Source organism: Crassostrea angulata, chromosome 10 (genome assembly GCF_025612915.1).
Source record: "Crassostrea angulata isolate pt1a10 chromosome 10, ASM2561291v2, whole genome shotgun sequence".
Classification (NCBI taxonomy): Eukaryota; Metazoa; Mollusca; class Bivalvia; order Ostreida; family Ostreidae; genus Magallana; species Magallana angulata.
In genome coordinates this window covers 1,507,525-1,527,049 of record NC_069120.1, presented here as the reverse complement: position 1 = coordinate 1,527,049, position 19,525 = coordinate 1,507,525, and the positions used below count along the sequence as shown (strand labels likewise).

At 35.0% G+C, this 19,525-nt stretch overlaps 1 protein-coding gene across 1 annotated transcript in view; it reads left to right on the top strand.

Annotated features, from left to right (window-relative positions):
- The window catches only part of LOC128164766 (uncharacterized), a 34,044-nt gene extending 15,134 nt beyond the window's left edge, over nt 1–18,910 (top strand). The window contains exons 10-26 of the mRNA XM_052828760.1: nt 3,310–3,421; nt 3,518–3,675; nt 3,835–3,923; nt 4,164–4,301; nt 4,517–4,679; nt 5,042–5,052; nt 7,734–7,830; nt 8,009–8,061; nt 8,251–8,347; nt 13,834–13,953; nt 14,153–14,241; nt 14,331–14,476; nt 14,652–14,779; nt 16,116–16,227; nt 17,470–17,627; nt 17,841–17,929; nt 18,769–18,910. Coding sequence (XP_052684720.1) covers nt 3,310–3,421; nt 3,518–3,675; nt 3,835–3,923; nt 4,164–4,301; nt 4,517–4,679; nt 5,042–5,052; nt 7,734–7,830; nt 8,009–8,061; nt 8,251–8,347; nt 13,834–13,953; nt 14,153–14,241; nt 14,331–14,476; nt 14,652–14,779; nt 16,116–16,227; nt 17,470–17,627; nt 17,841–17,929; nt 18,769–18,910 — 1,902 coding nt within the window. The remainder of the gene's footprint in view (nt 1–3,309; nt 3,422–3,517; nt 3,676–3,834; nt 3,924–4,163; nt 4,302–4,516; nt 4,680–5,041; nt 5,053–7,733; nt 7,831–8,008; nt 8,062–8,250; nt 8,348–13,833; nt 13,954–14,152; nt 14,242–14,330; nt 14,477–14,651; nt 14,780–16,115; nt 16,228–17,469; nt 17,628–17,840; nt 17,930–18,768) is intronic.
- The last annotated feature ends 615 nt before the right edge of the window (nt 18,911–19,525 follow it).

The following is a 19,525-nucleotide window of genomic DNA, read 5'->3' as shown; positions in this document are numbered from 1 at the left end:
TTTATTCAACCAGATACAAACCTAGGCCTGGAAGAAAGTAGTTAGAATAAACCCTAATGTTTTCAAAATATAAGTGAATTTGTTCGTTATTGTAAAAATGCACTTACTAAGAAATCTGAAATAAGATGCAAAATGGATATGCCTTTGATATAGAATACATAAATCGTTTAAATAGTTAATGCATGCTATCGTGTTACAGTTAAAATAAAATGCTAATGACTTTATAAAGATTATCACAGTCACAACATTCTGCAACTAATGTTTGTGCAATTTTTGAAGCATGGATTTTTATCCATTTGACTGAACGTCAAAATTCCCATTTTACAACATTATAATCTTCCTTAAAGCATGTTTAAAAAAGATCTTGATTGATTTGAAAGTTTAGCAATTTCTGGAAATCGCGATCGAGGATATTTGTATGAATTTTATAAGGAATAAGGAATCATTTTTTGAGTATTATGAGGTGATAATTTTGGTCGGGGCGTGATCAAATCCAATAATGATAGATTTGACCGAAATTACCACCTCATAATATTCAAAGAATGATTCCTTATTACTTATATTTATATAATTTTAAGACATCGTACGATTAAATATTTAAATATAGATAAGCAAACCCCGCTGGCGCCTCAGTTTTGCGTCATTTGTACTATGGGTTATATAGTACATAATCGATACGTAGTGGACACTGGGAAAAGTAAATATATGATGATAATACTAGTAAGTTTTAAACAGATTTTGTTACTACTCTGTTGTTCATTCATAAGGTGTTCCCAGAACCATTAGCAAAAGACATTGGTATTAATAACCACCATCTGACAATAAACAGCCACCAGCTGACTATAAATAGCCACCATCTAAAAATGTGCTTGATTAAAAAACGCCGAAACGGTTAATATGTTTACAAATTATAAATATTAGGCATCATATCATTCTAATATATCTTATCGACGTTATAAATTTTTATTATAAAAATAAATATAAACCTGACGTTATATACTTTTATCACAATAAAAAAATATAAACCCTCTATGTATCATGAGTTAGATGATATTTTTTTTATTATAAGAAAAGTATATAACGTCAGGTGCCAGGAATAGTATTATAACGTCAGGTGCCAGTAATGGTATTATATCAACCGTTGTTCATGGAAAGCATTCATTACCTGCGCACTTATTAATTATTCCTAAACATAAACACATATGTTGAACAATTTCCCCCTTCGTAATTAATTTTGACAGCATGCTTCTGATCCCATTGGATACCAAGCGAGAGTTATCTTTCGTCCCTCTACTTAGCATCCTTTAGAGATAATTGTAAGCTCGTCTACTTACTGATTTTGCTACTGGGCATTTTTCAAATCAATCAAATTGATATTTATTAACGAAAAAATTAGTGATTAATACCAGAAAAAGTTCTATTACTAAAAATACGGAACGGGGGCCAAACAGTTGGAGGAGGTGGTTTTTAATGAGTTATGTGCCCTTAGTTTAAGTTACAACCGATAGGAATACCACAAAAAAGGGCGAGAATGCCCTGTGATGTAAAGGTCATAAAAGAAATTGTAACTGGCGCTTCCGTCTAAGAACGTCGAAAGAGCTTTTTTAACGTCACATTACTTTTTCTCTACCAAAAACATCATTATGTCTCCCCTTTCAAAGGGGAGACATATTGTTTTTGTCGACTTTCTTATTCTTCTTATTCTTCTTATTCTTCTTATTCTTCTTCTTCTTATTCTTCTTCATCCAAATTTGTCCATGCCGTAACTTAAATACCCTTTGACATTAAGACTTCAAACTTTGAACATAGGTAGATGGTATTGAGGAGGAGTGCACGCCACCAAAAGCTTTGACCTTGACTTATTTTGTTTTTCAAGGTCAAGCTATTCAGAAAAAATATTGTCTGGACCATAACACAAGACTCCTTTAACATACAGACTTTAAACTTGTATCATAGATAGATGGTATATAACCTAGTTGTACCTTACCAAAATTTTTGACCTTGACCTAGAATTTTTATTTCAAGGTCATATTAGAAAAAACTTCCTTGTTCAACTCCTGAATATACTTTGACAGAAGGACTTCAAACTTTAAACAAAGAACAATAATAATTCACTAAGGTGTACTATTGAATGATATTTGACCTTGACCTTGTTTTACTCAAGGTCAAATTAAAAAAAGAAAGAAAAAAATAATAAAATTTTGTCTGGGTCATAACTTTATTACCCTTTGACATTAAGACTTCAAACTTTGAACATAGGTAGATGGTCTTGAGAAGGAGTGCACATCCCCAAAAGTTTTGACCTTGACCTATTTTGTTCTTCAAGGTCAAGCTTTTCATAAAAAATATTGTCCGGACCATAACACAAGACTCCTTTAACATACAGACTTTTAACTTGTATCATAGATAGATTGTATATAACCTGGTTTAACCTTACCAAAATTTTTGACCTTGACCTAGTATTTTTATTTCAAGGTCATATTAGAAAAAACTTCCTTGTTCTACTCCTGAATATACTTTGACAGAAGGACTTCAAACTTTAAACAAAGAACACTAATAATACACTTAGGTGTACTATTGAATAATATTTGACCTTGACCATGTTTTACTCAAGGTCAAATTAAGAAAGAAAAAAGTTTGCCTTGGTCATAACTTTAAAACCCTTTGACATTAAGACTTCAAACTTTGAACATAGGTAGATGGTCTTGAGAAGGAGTGCACACCTTCAAAAGTTTTGACCTTGACCTATTTTGTTCTTCAAGGTCAAGCTTTTCATTAAAAATATTGTCCGGACCATAAGACAAGACTCCTTTAACATACAGACTTTTAACTTGTATCATGGATAGATGGTATATAACCTAGTTGAATCTTACCAAAATTTTTGACCTTGACCTAGAATTTTTATTTCAAGGTCAAATTAGAAAAAACTTCCTTGTTCAACTCCTGAATATACTTTGACAGAAGGACTTTAAACTTTAAACAAAGAACAATAATAATACACTTAGGTGTACTATTGATTTATATATGACCTTGACCATGTTTTACCCAAGGTCAAATTAAGAAAAAGATAATAAAATGCTATCTGGGTCTGGGTAACATATAGCTGACATCATTCTTTTTCAATTGTTAAATTTGCCCCATATTACAATCCTTTGGGAGAAGGGGAGACATGTGTTTTTTTTGTTAAAAAAACAATACCCACTAGTATTTATTTACGGTTCACTCGCGTAAAATATGATTACACACCTGCTTCAATAGAAATGCTGTGGGCAGAGTATTCCTTGCTATGTCATTATTATTTTACTACAGAACAGACAGGACCTTCTTCAGCTCATGATCAATGCTCACAAAGACACGGACAAAAACGAAATGGAGGAGGAACAAGCAATCCAAGATGATCCTCATAAATGGAAGAAACGAGGTATCTGACTCTGCCCGTGTGTTTGTCTGTTCTTTCTTTGTCTGTCACAATCTTTGATCTACTGTAACATCTTCATGTAGTATGTTTATATTTTAGGATTAACCACGGATGAGGTGACAGGCAACGCCATCATATTCTTCATCGCGGGTTATGAAACAACTGCCAGTACTATGGCTTTCATGGCGTATTGCTTAGCAACCAATCCAGACTGTCAAGAGAGACTAATAAACGAGATAGACTCGGCTATAGGACAGGTAAAAAAGGGGAAAATATACATTGATATTTAGTTTATAAATTGAAGACTAGGCTATCATAAAATATATCCTACATCTTATGTATCTAATTTGCAGGAAGTGCGCGCATGTGTTTTTAGGTTGTTTAACACTCAAAACTGGTGTACATGCTATTTGCAGGAACTGCCTACCTATGATAACGTTCAGACTATAGAATACTTAGACAGGGTGCTGAACGAGACTCTGAGACTGTATCCCCCAGCTACAAGGTAACGTGGACAGAATACTCCTACCTACCTTTCTCTTGTTTATATGGAAAACAATATTTTAATTGCTTAGAATCATTCAGGTAATTAACAGGGCATTATTGTCTACTTGACCTGTGACAATACCTCTACCTCTCTTATCAAACTTGATTTAGGCAACACAAAAAAACCTGTCTGACGCACAGACAGACATCATTCCACCATGATAATTTTAAGCTATACACATATTTTGATATTTCGTAGATTAAGTCGAGTAGGCAAAACGGAGCTAGATATTGGTGGATATAAGATTCCTGGAGGCATAGAGCTCGCTTTTGCTGTATATGCCCTGCACAGAGATCCCGAGTTTTGGCCTGAGCCCGAGAAATTCGACCCTGAGAGGTACGTCACACTGTTTTGACATTCTCTCAGTTTTTAAGTGTAAAAAAACCCAATGCTGCCTAAAAAGAAAGTTGATAATTTTTACACCCTTTATAGTAAAGTGTTTTACATGTAAAGAGGTGAGTGTAAGCTATTAACTACTTCCTTATATTAACGTCGAATATGTATAATATAATAATTAGAAGTGATAAAATGAAGAAAAAAATATTTTTAAGATTTTCTCCCGAGAAAAAGTCCGAGCGCCATCCGTATGCATTCCTTCCGTTTGGCCACGGTCCACGGAACTGCATTGGTCAGCGTTTGGCTACCATGGAGATAAAATGCGCCATTGTGTACATACTTCAGCATTACCGCTTCAAAACGTGTGACAAAACAGAGGTACAGTAAAAAAGATTGAAGTCCAACAGTCCAGCAATACAGTGCTTCTCTGTTCATTGTTTGTTTTAACTAGAAGGACACATGCATTTTACATGATGTTTGAATGAATGCTAGAATAAAATCTTAATGCTACAAATTAAGAAGTCTCTTTTACTTTTAACAATAATGAAATGTTTGGTTATCTTTTAAAACATAAAAATGAATTTCATATAAAACTTTCTGGTAAAAGACAGATAACCTATTTCTTTGAAACTTGTTTACTTTCTTAATAGTTTTGAAATGAAAATAGATTTACGGACGTTACTATCATAGTAATGTAAAATTATACCATAGATATTGAAATTCGATATTTACTTTTTCAGATTCCTCTGAGGTTAGCCATAACAGGACTGTTAAAACCGCTAAACGGCGTACATTTACTGCTGGAGAAAAGATAAACGTTGCTTGAATACAGAATTGTTACGATTTTTTTTTCCCGAGTTCGAAATATCAGTATCATTAAGTTGTTCTTTTTGTATAAATATTCTTTGTTGCTTTTGTGAATTGTTTTACATTATATAAATCGAAATATCTATACTTTAACGAAATGGATATTTGATTTCATACTGATGACCACATATGGATAAGAATGTTAGAAGTTAATACTTGTGCCACAATTTCAAAGAGGAAATTGTTTATATTGCAAAGCAGACGTAATGATTTAAATATTTTAACACCAAAATGTTGTCAATCAGCTAGTGCGTGATAAATTATGAATGAAAGGTCTTAATAAAATATTCTGTTGATTGTCATTGCAAGATGGACAATGCTTCACTTGGGTACTGTTAATGGTCAGCACAAATTACAATGTCAGTTATATATATATATATATATATATATATATATATATATATATATACTTAAATAAATAAAACAGAATGCGACAGTCCAAATTAAATAAATTGTTTACTGTTAGCGCTTTCATCCATGTCGGCTCTTCAGACAGTTTTACAAAATTAAAAACGTTGTTTGTAACGTTGTCAATGACGTCGTGTTTTTAAAGTTCATTATGACGTCACAATGTACATCAAGGTAGCGATGGCGTGAACTTTATCAACGCCGTTAAGCAATGCATAGACATATAATACAATACATATAGAAATTATATATATGATAAATCTATTTTCGATTAAGTTTCGGGTTAAATATTTTAATAAAATAGTCCTCTTTTGTGGTTCGGGCGATTTCATTTGAATTCCACATTTTGTAAAACGGAAATATTTTAAATGTTCCCTTTCCGCACTTCGCAAAATGTTCCGAACATGGAGTGTTTCTCACTGTTTCGTCCTTTATTTGTTGTTTGTGGACTCTCACTCGGGCGTTGAGCTGGTTAGTCTGGCCAATATAATTTTCTCCACATGTTGGGCATATATATATAATTTTATCTATCTATCTATCTATCTATCTATCTATCTATCTATCTATCTATCTATCTATCTATCTATCTATCTATCTATCTATCTATCTATCTACACACACACACACACACACACACACACACACGTTAAAGACACAGAGCTCATAACTCTGTGATGTAAACAAGGCTTGTGACATATGTTTATGTTTAAACTATTTAAAGTTCTGTTTTAAGCAGATTTATGTGCTTGCAAGGAAAAAATGTATCTGCGGTCTGACGGCGAATGGAACGTTTTTACGGAGCCTCACCTGCGTGTAATTGCTTTCCTATGGAGGTCTACTTGGGTATTAACTGATTCCACCTCGCGTTTGCTGCGTGCTCAATGCGCTGACCGCGTGTTTAAGATATTTTTGTGATCCAAAAGGACTCCGAGAGGTCTTCGTGCAAGTGAACTCGACTTAACCCCGCGTCTTTACTACGGTTACCTGCGTTAGATTAGCACGCCAAACGGATCTCTTGTAGCGCTACTGCATACCTTTGATAATAAATTTCGTTTTTAATACGTGTTTAACAGAATGCAGTCCCAGGCACGTATTTTGTCTATGCTCAAAGTATGTGCCGTCGAATTGCAATGCCATTGCGTTGTTGCGTTGAAGTAGGAGACTCTATTGCGCGCATCTTGGCGTTTGACACCAGGATCGCCTTAAGGACTGTCGTATCTCATGGTCTGAAACTTTAGGCCTGTCTTGTCCAAATTATGTGAACCCTCTGTTGTTTGTCTGACAATTGGACGTACACATGTAGTGATCGATACTAATTCAAACAGACAAGGTGAGCCTCACCTGATTTACCTGTTATACCTGGCTTACCTGCCTGGATACCGTGTAATCCGAGATAATATAGGAAAGGGCAGTCTGTTATCAATACGCTTGATATATATGCATACCAAGCAGGGTCTCACTGTTGAATGTACATTACTGATCACTTAAACAAAAAAAAAATAATAAGTAGGCCAAGGCGACCTAGTTTTCAATTCATTAACAAACGTTATTTTTGTACGCTCATTGTAAAAGTCGAAATACAAATCAGAAATAAAATACTTACTGATATAAATATTCTTGACATGAAGAATATTTATATTCGTATGGGGACGAAACCCCTTTTTTATTTTTTTATCTAAGTCCAATAGTTGCCGCCTATACAGAAAAATTCTTATGAGTAAAGTGAAAGAAGGTATTGCATGACGGATCGTTCGTCATGTGTTTACTTACTGACATAGTTATTTCGTCACCCACATGAGTCACCGGGGGATATTGGTCCAGTTTGTTGTCTATAAATGCTCGTCAAAATTCGAACCCATGCAGGGGTAAACCATGGACGTCATAAGCATTCTCGGAAACATCAACGTTTGGATTTTTTTAATTGCCTTCGTGTTCGTTGCCATTTACATGTATGTATTTTGATGAGGCAATAATTGTTTTTATAAAAAAAATATTATTGTTTAAAATCTCTGGCTTAGATAAAACAGTATAAATTTGTACTGAATTCATATCATCATTAAAACCATTCAATGCAAATGCAATGTTTTGTCGCATAAACTGATGGTGTAATATGTTTGCTGGATCTATGGAAGCTCTAAAGGAACTCAATTTTTTCAGACACGTGAAATGGAAGTTTGGATTCTGGAAGCGTATGGGTGTTCCGTCTCCCGATTACTTCCCTTATATTGGAACCATGAGAGAGATCAAGAAACAGGTAATGTAATACATGTATAGGGAAAGGGGTTCTTATGAAAACAATTATTTCAATCCATTTAATGCGAGTTTCTTTTCTTCAGTCACAGAATTAAAACGTCTACCTTGGCTACTTCGATGTAATGAATCCATTGTATTTTCTCTCTATCTGAACATTTCAAGGTCATTGTTTTTTTCAGGGAATTTATGAGTTTGACAAATCCTTAATTACAAAGTATGGGAGAATTGTTGGGTGAGTGAATATTTTTTAAATGAAAACTTTAGTTCTGTAATAGCAATCAGGAAACATAAATAAATCATGAATTATTAAATCAGTGTCATTATAACGTTTATTCCTAACCTTCCTTCGAATGCATGCTTTGTAAGCCAATTAAAGGAATATTTGCTTGCAATGATGGTGCAAAACGTGTTGTTGTTGTAGAATGTACCTGGGAAGTAATCCAAGTCTTCTGATAGCTGACCCAGAGATCATAAAGAACATCTCTGTCAAAGAGTTCTCCAAAGCGCCAAACAGATTTGTAAGTTTTGATTTCCAAATAAAATGTCACATTAACTGCTTCATAAATCCACTTGATTTCCGATTTTGGGCATGACAATACATCTCTTTTTTTATTTATAAAAGATTTTTTTTTTTTACATATTTTGCTCTTGTAAATAATTTATATTTGTGTCCTGCTCCTTAGCATAAAAGATATCAGCAATAATTCGTGAAACAAACGTGAAATTCAAATTATTTTAGGTTCCACAAATTTTATTATGTTAAATTACTTCACAGCCTTGCTAGAATTCGAAATAAATTTTCAATAAATCAAATATTTGAATAAAATCTACATCGTCAAATAAATATAACAACACAGTGTGTTTTCTTATTCGAACAATTTTTTCAGTTAATGCTGAAATTACAAACAATATTAGGGTGAACATAATTCTGTTTGTATCATTATTGACTAAAGAAATGAATTCATTCATTTTTTTATTGACGTATAAAAGAAAAAATTGACCGGAACACTTTTTCATCAATGCGCGTGTTATTGTCAATTTTTCCTTTGATACGTCGATCAAAAAAAGTATTAAAACTATCCTGGTTTGCTCGACACAAGGCACGTCACAATGCACTAACGTCAAAAACTTACTAATCCGCTTGACGTTACGTTTGAATTTGAAGAGATTTATAATGTCATTTTTAGCTGAAAGCTCAAGTGAGCTTTTCTGATCACCTTTTGTCCGTCATCCGTCCGTCTGTCCGTCCGTCTGTCCGTCTGTAAACTTTTCACATTTCAAACTTCTTGGCCAATTTCAACCAAATTTAGCACAAAGCAATTCTATAGAAAGGTGATTATAAATTGCAAAAATGAAAGACCGATCTAAATTTAAAACGGAGAGAACCTCGAAACTGTAGGAAAAGGGGGGTGCATTTTAAAAAATCTTTTCAAGGACTACTGAGTCAAATTCAACGTAATTTTGCATAAATAATCCTTATGGAAAGGAAAATATAAATTGCAAAAATTATCGGCAAATTTTGTTTCAAATTTGAGTAATTTACGAAAAACGCTGTGCCGGATATGTAAACCAGTGGCAAGGTGGCATTTTTGCACCCGCTTAAGATGCAGTTTCGGAAAAACCCCTATAAACCAAATGAAAGCCCGTTGTCTAGAAAGTATATAACCACTTTTGTTTTTAGTTTTTCACCTGACAGGTGAGATATTTACCTTTAAAAATTAATATCCCATAGGAAAATGATAATTCCCATACAAGAATTGATTCTCTTACAGGAAATATTGACAATCCTATAGGATTTTGAAAAAGTCCTAATTTATTTTATTTCCTATAGGAGAATGATATTTGCTGTAGGAATTTGATTCAGACATGTAGTTTTCCTATAGGATTTTAAGTTTCCCTTTCGGATTATATCAAATCCTATCGGAATTGAAATTCCTATGGGAAGTTCTTTTATTCCGATAGGATATTTCAAACTACCTATAGGAATATTGTTTTTCCTATAGGAAAAATCATTTTCCTATAGGAATTTATTTTTGAAAGGTAAATATCTCACCTGACAGGTGAGATACAATGATAACAAAGGTGGTTGTTTTAAAACTCTTCAAACAATGGTCTATCATATGGCATAATTGAATTTTTCGATATATGCAGCTTAGACGGGTGCAAAAATGCCACCTTGGCACTGGCATAGTTATCCGGCACAGTGTTGAAAATAAGAATAAAGAGATAATCGCGGTCAATCAGTTTATTACTTCGGGTTCGGTATTCCATATTGAAAAAAAGTTCTTTGTTTTAAGCAGCCATGTTTGAATGTTGACGCATGACAAATTGAATAAGATGAATTTGCTTGTTGTGCAACAGTTTACGTGCGAAGTGATACTTGAAACATGCTAAATATATTTGTGCCGATTTCGTGAAGTGAATTGAGGTTAAATCTTTCTTCACTTGTGACAGTGGTTTACGTTGTTTTGAATTTCGTTTATGCTTTTAACTTGGGGAGAAATATCGCCTGTATTTTGGAATTTTTACGTATCGAATCAAATATAGACTTCGGTAAATCAGACTGTTAATTGTTTACTTGCGCAAAATGAGCAAAATCTGATGCACTATATTTATAATATAACAGCATTAAATTATAAATACTATACATTCTATTGGTAATTCGGTACGATCTCTACGTTATGGTTGATTATTATAATGCAACGTGTTTTGTTAAAATGCTCTGCATTTTCAGTCTAAACGGAGATTGTTTTTGCTTCTAGAAATATATAGGTATATATATATAATAAATTGTGCTCTTTCTTTGTTTTAGTGCATGTTTCTTCTGTTTTAATTGTTTACAATTTTCTCTTTGCTAACCATATTCAGCTGTGTCAAGTTTCGAATTATAAGCAAGATACAGAGCTTTGCTCACAGACCTGAGGCCATGATTTTGTTCATTCTGAATATGAAATACCTAGTTTAAAAATCTTAAGTTGAATGTAATTAACTCTTGTCAACAAAAAATTGACTCAAACCAAGCAGAATTTTGAGTTCTGTATCTTGTTTATAATTCTACGATTGACGCTGAAATTTCGATTGATCACTAGAAATGTTTCACTAAAAGTTAAATACTTGTACAGAAAAATTAAAAGGATGACATGCTGTAACAACTTTTTGGGGCCCCCTCTTTATACGATGAATCTACACCAACTTTGTTGGTTTTTCAGACACAAATAAAAACGACCCCTTTAAAACAGTTTAAAACATTACTGTTACGGGGATAAATGTATTATCGCTATTCCTAAGAAAAAATTACAGCGGAAAATCATCTCGATTTGTAGCCATTTGTTAGCGTTGATTTTGAAATAAGATCAAAATAAAGGGTGGGCCTTAGTAAAATAGAGCGATATGCCTGTCAATAAATTGCAGTCTGAGGCTCATGGGGGGGGGGGGGGGGGGGGCTAGACCTTATCAGAAATCTTAACAAGCAAAAAAACCAAAAGATTTTGAGTACGGCTATGTCTAGCTTCGCAAAACAAAAGTGGGGGAGACCCCCCCCCCCCTTCACCCAGTTCCGACGCCTATGCATTGATTATACATGTAATAGCTCTTTAACATATCACATGTCAGCATTTTTCATTCGAGTGTATTCATCGATCAAGTGAGTAAGGTTATAAAACGTACCACGAGTTCACGCCTGGAAAAGAACAATCGTTTATTATGCGGAAGACCAATTAAATTTTTAATTGTTTTTAATTTGAGGTACAATTTTCTTCTTTCACATATAGGAATTTTTTTAAATAAAATACAATAACTAGCTAGTACAATGTAGTTGAAGATGAATATGTACCTATATGCATATTCTCATATATAATTTGATCGTTTTATAAAGTGAGGGGGCAGAACTAAAAGGAAATTGGAAGTTAACAGTGTACCCCTACCAAACATTTAGTTTTATATATTGCATAGGATCTTATTTTTGGTAAAACTGGTTTTTCATAAGGGTACAATGTCAAATATTAAGTGTAGGAAAATAAGTGTAAAATTTGGATACAGTTTATTTTATGGTATTCTTTTTTTGTTTTTCCACCGAGGGGCCGTATGGCACAATATCCTTTGAACACCCATATAAAGCCATTGTTGCTCAGGTGAGCGATGTGGCCCCATGGGCCTCTTGTTAATAGTAAAGTTATACTCGTATAACCTGCGTTCGAGTATTAATATACAGCAGTAACAGCAACAATATTCAAAATGGTGGCGCCTACAGCTGATGTAGAACTACAGGATTAATTAAAGCTGCTTGGTCCGATTTTTTTGTAATTACAGTATCAAATTGTTTTCCATACAAATCATTTATCTTAGAAAGTTATGGACTTTCTCCTATTTACACCAGCAGAATCAGTCTCCTTTCAAAGTTAGAAATATTCAAGGTAAATAAAAATAATTTCTCTTTGGGCAAACGAAAAAACAAACCAAAATGCATCACGGGAATGTTTAGAAAAGGAAACCGCTTGGTTTCGTCCCCCGAATGATTGGGGTTATTCAACCCGCATGCTATGCATCGATTGTAAAGAAAGCAGACTTTGGAAATATTAGCGAACAAAACGTACACATGTTTATTTGTAATTTGTCTGATCATTTCGACCTTTATTTAAAGCGATGTCAAAGTCGAAATACAACCATGCCCGTCTCGTCGTCCAGGGGTGAAATTTAACATGAGGCGAAATAACGCGGTACCTTTTAATGTCGTTTGTTTTGTTAGCAAATTTTGTACGTATTTTTCTTCATTGAAATTTGGCATAATTGACGGGTAAAACTACTGCAATGTCTATTATTATACATATACTAAGCATAGCCATCGTTTAAAAGCGTGCATAAAATTTGATATAGAATCGGACCAAGCAGCTTTAAACATGAAAGAACGATTTAATCTGAACTAGCTGAATTAAAAACGAAGGGGAAATTTTATACATTTATGGTTTGTAATATTCTCCACTGTGCAGCAAGATTCGTTTAAACTGGATTAAAGTGAGTTGGATCGGTGGAAAAACGCAACTGGGTATAGTAAAGAGACGTGATCGTTAATCTATCGACAAATAGTATGCATGCGCGACGTTTGTGAAAGTTGTGGTAATTAGAAAGCAGGTGAGATACTTTTAAAAATGGTAGTGAAGGGGTGGAACCGTGGATGCACTATCCATAGCTGCATGTACAGGACGATTTATTCTGATGGTCGATTATGTACGTGTTTGAATTCAAAACTCATCGTGGACATGCTTGAACAGTCGTGTTACCCTGCATATATATAAATATACTATGTATGTTTATTTTAATTATTCCTACAACAGCCAGCCTCGCCGTAAATGTTGATCGTCGTCTCAAGCAAACGAAATCGTGAGAAGACACACTCAGTGAATTAAAGTGTGAATTGTTATTTTTCACGGTTATATTTTTAATATTTTATGTATCTATAAAGTTGAATATTTGTTTACCTACAATTGACTAGTCATAATTTTACACTTTGTTGACAGCGTTTATTTTGTAAATTCTCGTTCTATAAATAGTCTTAAATCAGAACAGTAGAGAGGCGCAGGTATCAAAGAAATTTTTCGACCAGTCATAGAAGGCAATATCTTGTCAAACTAATTAAAATGAAGTACTGGTTAATTCCGACTATTTTCCGTTCCGGGACACATTGATTAAAGCAGACACATCTGAATACAAAGTTTGACTATAATTAGCTCCTATTTGTTTTGTCCCCCGCCGCAACGCGGAGCGGGGACATAAAAATGCCGGGCGTCCGTACAAACGTGCGTCTGTTTGTCCATCTGTATACTGTTATATCGCGCTCCGCCCCATCATCGAATATATTGCTAGTTTATTAACATCTGAAGACATCAGAGATATATATAAGTATAATAATTGACCGGCAGGGGACCCAGGAATTCTATTCTTGTATTATTTTTTATGCTGAACACTTAGTACTTATTTCACTTTTTATACAATTAATTTTTTTTTAAAGCAACATTTTTCTGAAACAAAAAATGAGATGAGGCACGGGCTGACAGCGGTGGAGGACGATCACTGGAGGTTCATGAGGAACACACTCCTACCCACGTTTTCTAGTGGAAAAATGCGGAAGGTGAGTGAATGTTTTCTTCCTTAATATATAAAGTCTAAATCAAAGAGAGAGATTTGTTTTTTGCTTCTTTGTATACATTTCTTTTAAATTTTTTCTGTGTAAACTTTTGATAAGCTTTCATGTAAAAATCTGTTTAAAATAAAAAATTTAAGTATAAATCCGATGATTACCCTTGCTGAAACTTACATTGTCTATGTAGATGGATCCTTTACTTAGAACGAAGTATAAGTTGCTGCTTAAAAGTTTGAAAACCAACGCGGACGAGGGAAAGCCAATAGAATTCAAGCAGTATGGAATTCAAATTTTAAATTCAGAAACAAATTAAGTCATTCAATTTCTCTATATATTGCATACAGCCACGTATTGCCTTGTTTCAGAACGTTTGGCGCTTACACAATGGACGTGATAGCTTCCCTTGGATTTGGAATGGATATAGACTCACAAACAAATCCAGATAATTTGTTCGTGAAATATGCCAAAGAACTGTTGACCTTTTCGTTTAATCCCATAATCATTCTTTTGGGTAAGATTCAAACCTAACCCGTATCACCGATGTTGTGGTTTTTTCATCAATGAATTATGAATTATTTTTCTACTTAGTATTAACTTATAAATAATTGGTATCCCTCATTATCGTTTGACTGCATTAAATACCATTTTAGGACAATTTCATGAATCCCATCAAATTTTTATTGCAGTACTTATCCCTAAACTGGACATTATATTCAATTACTTCAATGTGTCCCCTTTGAACAATCGTCGAGTGATGGACTTTTTTAAATCAGCTGTGGAACGGGCCATAGAAATGCGTGACAACGTAGACAAGGTTAGCTATAATTATGATGAAAATTAAATTCGTGATGACATGAGACCAAAAATTGAAACCCCGCTCTGCATGCACCCTATAGCTCGTGATCAGTTTGTCTGTCCGTCTGTCCGTCTTTTGTCCTTTCGTCCATCTGTCCATCTGAGATTGCTTGTCCGGAATATATCTTCTCTCCCTTTGGCCCAATCCGGCCCATACTTCACCCACAGAATACCTTTGGGTAAAGGATATGCAGTGATGTTGAACCATGTCTCTAAGTTTAAGGTTAGGGTCTTATCAGAATTATATTTAAAATCCATGTCGTAGGCATGTATTCTCTCCCCTTGGATCAATCTGGCTCATACTTCACTAGCAAAGTGTCTATGGTCAAAGAGTATGCAGTGACCTTGAATAAAGTTAGTAGGTCAAGGGTCAAGGTCATGTCGAACCACACAAAATCCTTTTTTTAGAGCATATATACTTTCCACTTAGCCCTATTTGGTTCGTGCTTCACATAAACAGAGGTCTTGAGTAAAGGGTTTATTGTAACCTTGAACCATTTTTCAAGATCAAATGTATAGGTTATAGCAGAATTATATGAAAATAGTATATGCAAAATTCTTGTCTGAGGCATATCCTCTATCCCTTTAGCTCAATTTGGCTCATACTTCCCCACATGTTGCCTTTTATCAATGGATATGCAGTGAACTTGAATAATGTCTGTAGGTCAAGTGTCAAGGACATATCAGATCATACAACAATCTTTTTTAGAGAATATATATACTCTCTACTAAGCCCTATTTGGCTAATACTTTACTTAAACAGAGTTATTGGTTAATAGTGTGCAGTGACCTTGAACCACTGAGAGGTGTCTAGTTTTATCCAATTCTTACTAGTTTACTACAAAGTGATGCTTTATAAATGAAATCTACTTGTTCTTTTATTTCTGGCGTTTTCAAGCCATAAATGTCTGGTCAACTACCAACAAGTCAAGGTTTTGAATTTTCTTATTGTCTGTTTTTGAAATATTGAAATGCCTGTTGAATATATTGGATAAAATACCCTGGAGTAAAGTGTTCAACCTTTGTTACATTTTTCCCTTACTGCTTAATGGTTGTATTAAATTGTTGGTTCAGCTGTGCTTTTTTTAAATGTTCAAAATGTTTCTCAATATTTTCGATTCTATAATCGGCCTGGCATTATATGATATACTAATTTAAAACTGTAAATACTGCAAATTAGTATTTTAACACTAACGGAACAATTACACCATGTTATTTTTGATTGCAAACTAACGTCCTTACATAACTTTGTAAGCAGGGTATATCTTGCTAACTTTGTATTTAATTTACTACAGAACAGACAGGACCTTCTTCAGCTCATGATCAATGCTCACAAAGACACGGACAAAAACGAAATGGAGGAGGAACAAGCAATCCAAGATGATCCTCAGAAATGGAAGAAACGAGGTATCTGACCCTGTCCGTGTGTTTGTCTGTTCTTTTTTAGCTCACCTGAGCTAAAAGCTCAAGTGAGCTTCTCAGATCACTTTTTTCCGGCGTCCGTCTATCTGTCCGTATGCCCGTCCGTCCGTCTGTAAACCTTTTACGTTTTCGACTTCTTCTGCAGAACCACAGGGCAGGTTTCAACCAAACTTGGCACAAAGCATTCTTAGGTAAAGGGAATTCACGTTTATTAAAAAGAAGAGCAGCGCCCTCTTTTAAAGAGAGATGATTAATACTTTTTAAAATGTGTTAGTATCTTTTAAAATGTTTTCTCAAGAACCAATGGATCAGAAAAGCTGTAATTAGTATTAAAGCATCCTCAAGTATTGTAGATTCAAGTTCGTTCAAATCATGATCCCCGGGGGTACGGTGGGGCCGCCACGGGGGTCAAATTTTCACATAGGAATATAAACAGCAAAATCAGTAAAAATCTTCATTCTAGAAACCAATTAGCTAGAAAAGCTGTAACCTGTGTGGAAGCATCCTCAGGTAGTGTAGATTCTAGTTTGTTCAGACCATAAACCATGATCCCCAGATGAAGGGTTAGACCACAGTGGCGGATGGGGTTCAAATTTTTACATAGGAATGGCAATGCTCAATATGTGATATAACTATGAAATTATCTAGTTACAGAAGGGGCTCAACATGAGAACATCTGGAGAAATTTTTAAATACAGGATCTCTTTTACTCATTCATTGTCTCAATAGTTTGGATATGACTTCACAAAGCTGAATTTATTAGGTGTATTGTTGCTCAGGTGAGCAATGTGGCCCATGTGCCTCTCTTTTTTTTTTACTTCATCACTTTTATAATTTTTATTCTACTCTTATAGAGCTGTTTTAACAAGAGCTTGGAATTTCGGTCACTCTCTCTAAGTTTCTAGTTTGTTCTTCAAATATTGAGTACCTTCTTTCTGATTTGCTAATAAAGTTTATTCAATAATCATAGACTGTCAAAGTAGGAAAGTTATTATTTCAGTGTGAAATAGACGATGTTTTAACTGACATATACATGTCCATCCCTAGATATAGTGGGGCAAGTGTGATTGCGTCCAATGTACTCATGTCTATTATATATAGCCAATGACCGGACAGTTAACCATGAGTAGACCCCGCCTTCATCAAATTGGAGTTTGAAACGTACTGCCCAAAGTCCAAGCTTTTTTTAAAACGGCTCCAATTGCGTACACTGTGCTTATATATCAGGATTAACCACGGATGAGGTGACAGGCAACGCCATCGTATTCATCATCGCGGGTTACGACACCACTGCCAGTACTCTAGCGTTCATGGCGTATTGCTTAGCAACCAATTCAGACTGTCAAGAGAGGCTAATCAGCGAGATAGACTCAGCTATAGGACAGGTAAACAAAGAATCATTGGGGATCCGAGGGATAAATTGGATTTCCAAGAGGGGGATCCGAAGCACAATTACGATTATTTTATTATATGAATTTTATAAAGTTTAAAAATATTTTCAGAGATAGGAGGGTGTGTGTTGGATCTCCCCCTATTAGTCCGCGCATGAGTTTTTATGTTGTTTAACACTCTAAAACTGGTGTACATGCTATTTGCAGGAACTGCCTACCTACGATAACGTTCAGACGATAGAGTACTTAGACAGGGTGCTGAACGAGACTCTGAGACTGTATCCCCCAGCTACAAGGTAACGTGGACAGAATACTCCTACCTACCTTTCTCTCGGTAATATATATAGACCTCAATAACCAGCTAGACACGGGTCAATGACACCACCTTATTGCCCTACTGACGATATCGGGTACATACACAACCTTATTGCCCTACTGACGATATCGACGGGTCATTGACACCATCTTATTGCCCTACTGACGATATCGACGGGTCATTGACACCACCTTATTGCTCTACTGACGATATCGGGTACATACACGGGTCATTGACACCACCTTATTGCCCTACTGACGATATGGACGGGTCATTGTCACCACCTTATTGCTCTACTGACGATATCAGGTACATACACGGGTCATTGACATCACCTTATTGCCCTACTGACGACACTTTATTGCCCTACTGACGATATCGGGTACATACACTCATGTAACTCCACCATCATATCTCAAATCACAATAGATCAAGGTAACAGGGGCATACATGCGACGTCCTTTCTATAACCTGACTCAAGGTAAAACATGTATCTCACCTTTATACACCTCTTAACGTACTCACCTGTCTCCAGGTGATCCAGCATTGCCCAACTCCGACAACAGAAGACCATTCCAAACGAGTTGTCTTTCTTTTCATTTTCAATTTTAATCTAAAAGGATACAAAAAATGTTCTGAAAACCATCTAGGTAACGAAAAGCCTCTCGATTCTCTTGCATACGGATATCCAGATAAATATATTTCTACTTTACCAACTTTTGAAGCAAAGATAGACACCTTTCCACCTTGATCAATTTAAGTAAACTCAGATTCCTAGCTACATGTATTATAGTATACACATATTTTGATATTTCACAGAACCGGTCGAGTGGGCAACATGGAGCTAGATATTGGTGGATATAAGGTTCCTAAAGGCATAGAGCTTGCTTTTGCTATCTATGCCCTGCACAGAGATCCCGAAATTTGGCCTGAACCCGAGAAATTCGACCCTGAAAGGTAGGATATTATATATGTATTTCAACATCCTTAAAAATAATTTTAAGTGAACGTTCACTTAAAATTGTTCAATTTCTTCAAGGTTGATGGTAAATATTTCAAAAGAAGTGATTGGTTGTGTTTTTAATTTTTAGCTCACCTGAGTCAAGGCTCAAGTGAGCTTTTCTGATCACAATTTGTCCGTTGTCTGTCGTTGTCGGCGTCGGCGTCGTCGTCGTTGTTAACTTTTCACATTTTCATCTTCTTCTCAAGAACCACTGGGCAGATTTCAACCAAATTTGGCACAAAGCACCACTAGGTGAAGGGGATTCAAGTTTGTTCAAATGAAGGGCCACGCCTTCTTTAAAGGGGAGATAATTGAGAATTATTGAAAATTTGTGGGTATTTTTCAAAAATCTTTTTCTCAAATACTATTCGGCCTGAAAAGCTTAAACTTGTGTGGAGGCATCCTCAGGTAGTGTAGATTCAAGTTTGTTCAAATCATGGTCCCCGGGGGTAGGGAGGGGCCACAGGAGGGGGATCAAGTTATATAGAGAAAATCTTTAAAAATCTTCTTCTCAAAAACTATTAGGCCAGAAAAGCTCAATTTAAATCGGAAGCATCCTCAGGTAGTTAAGAT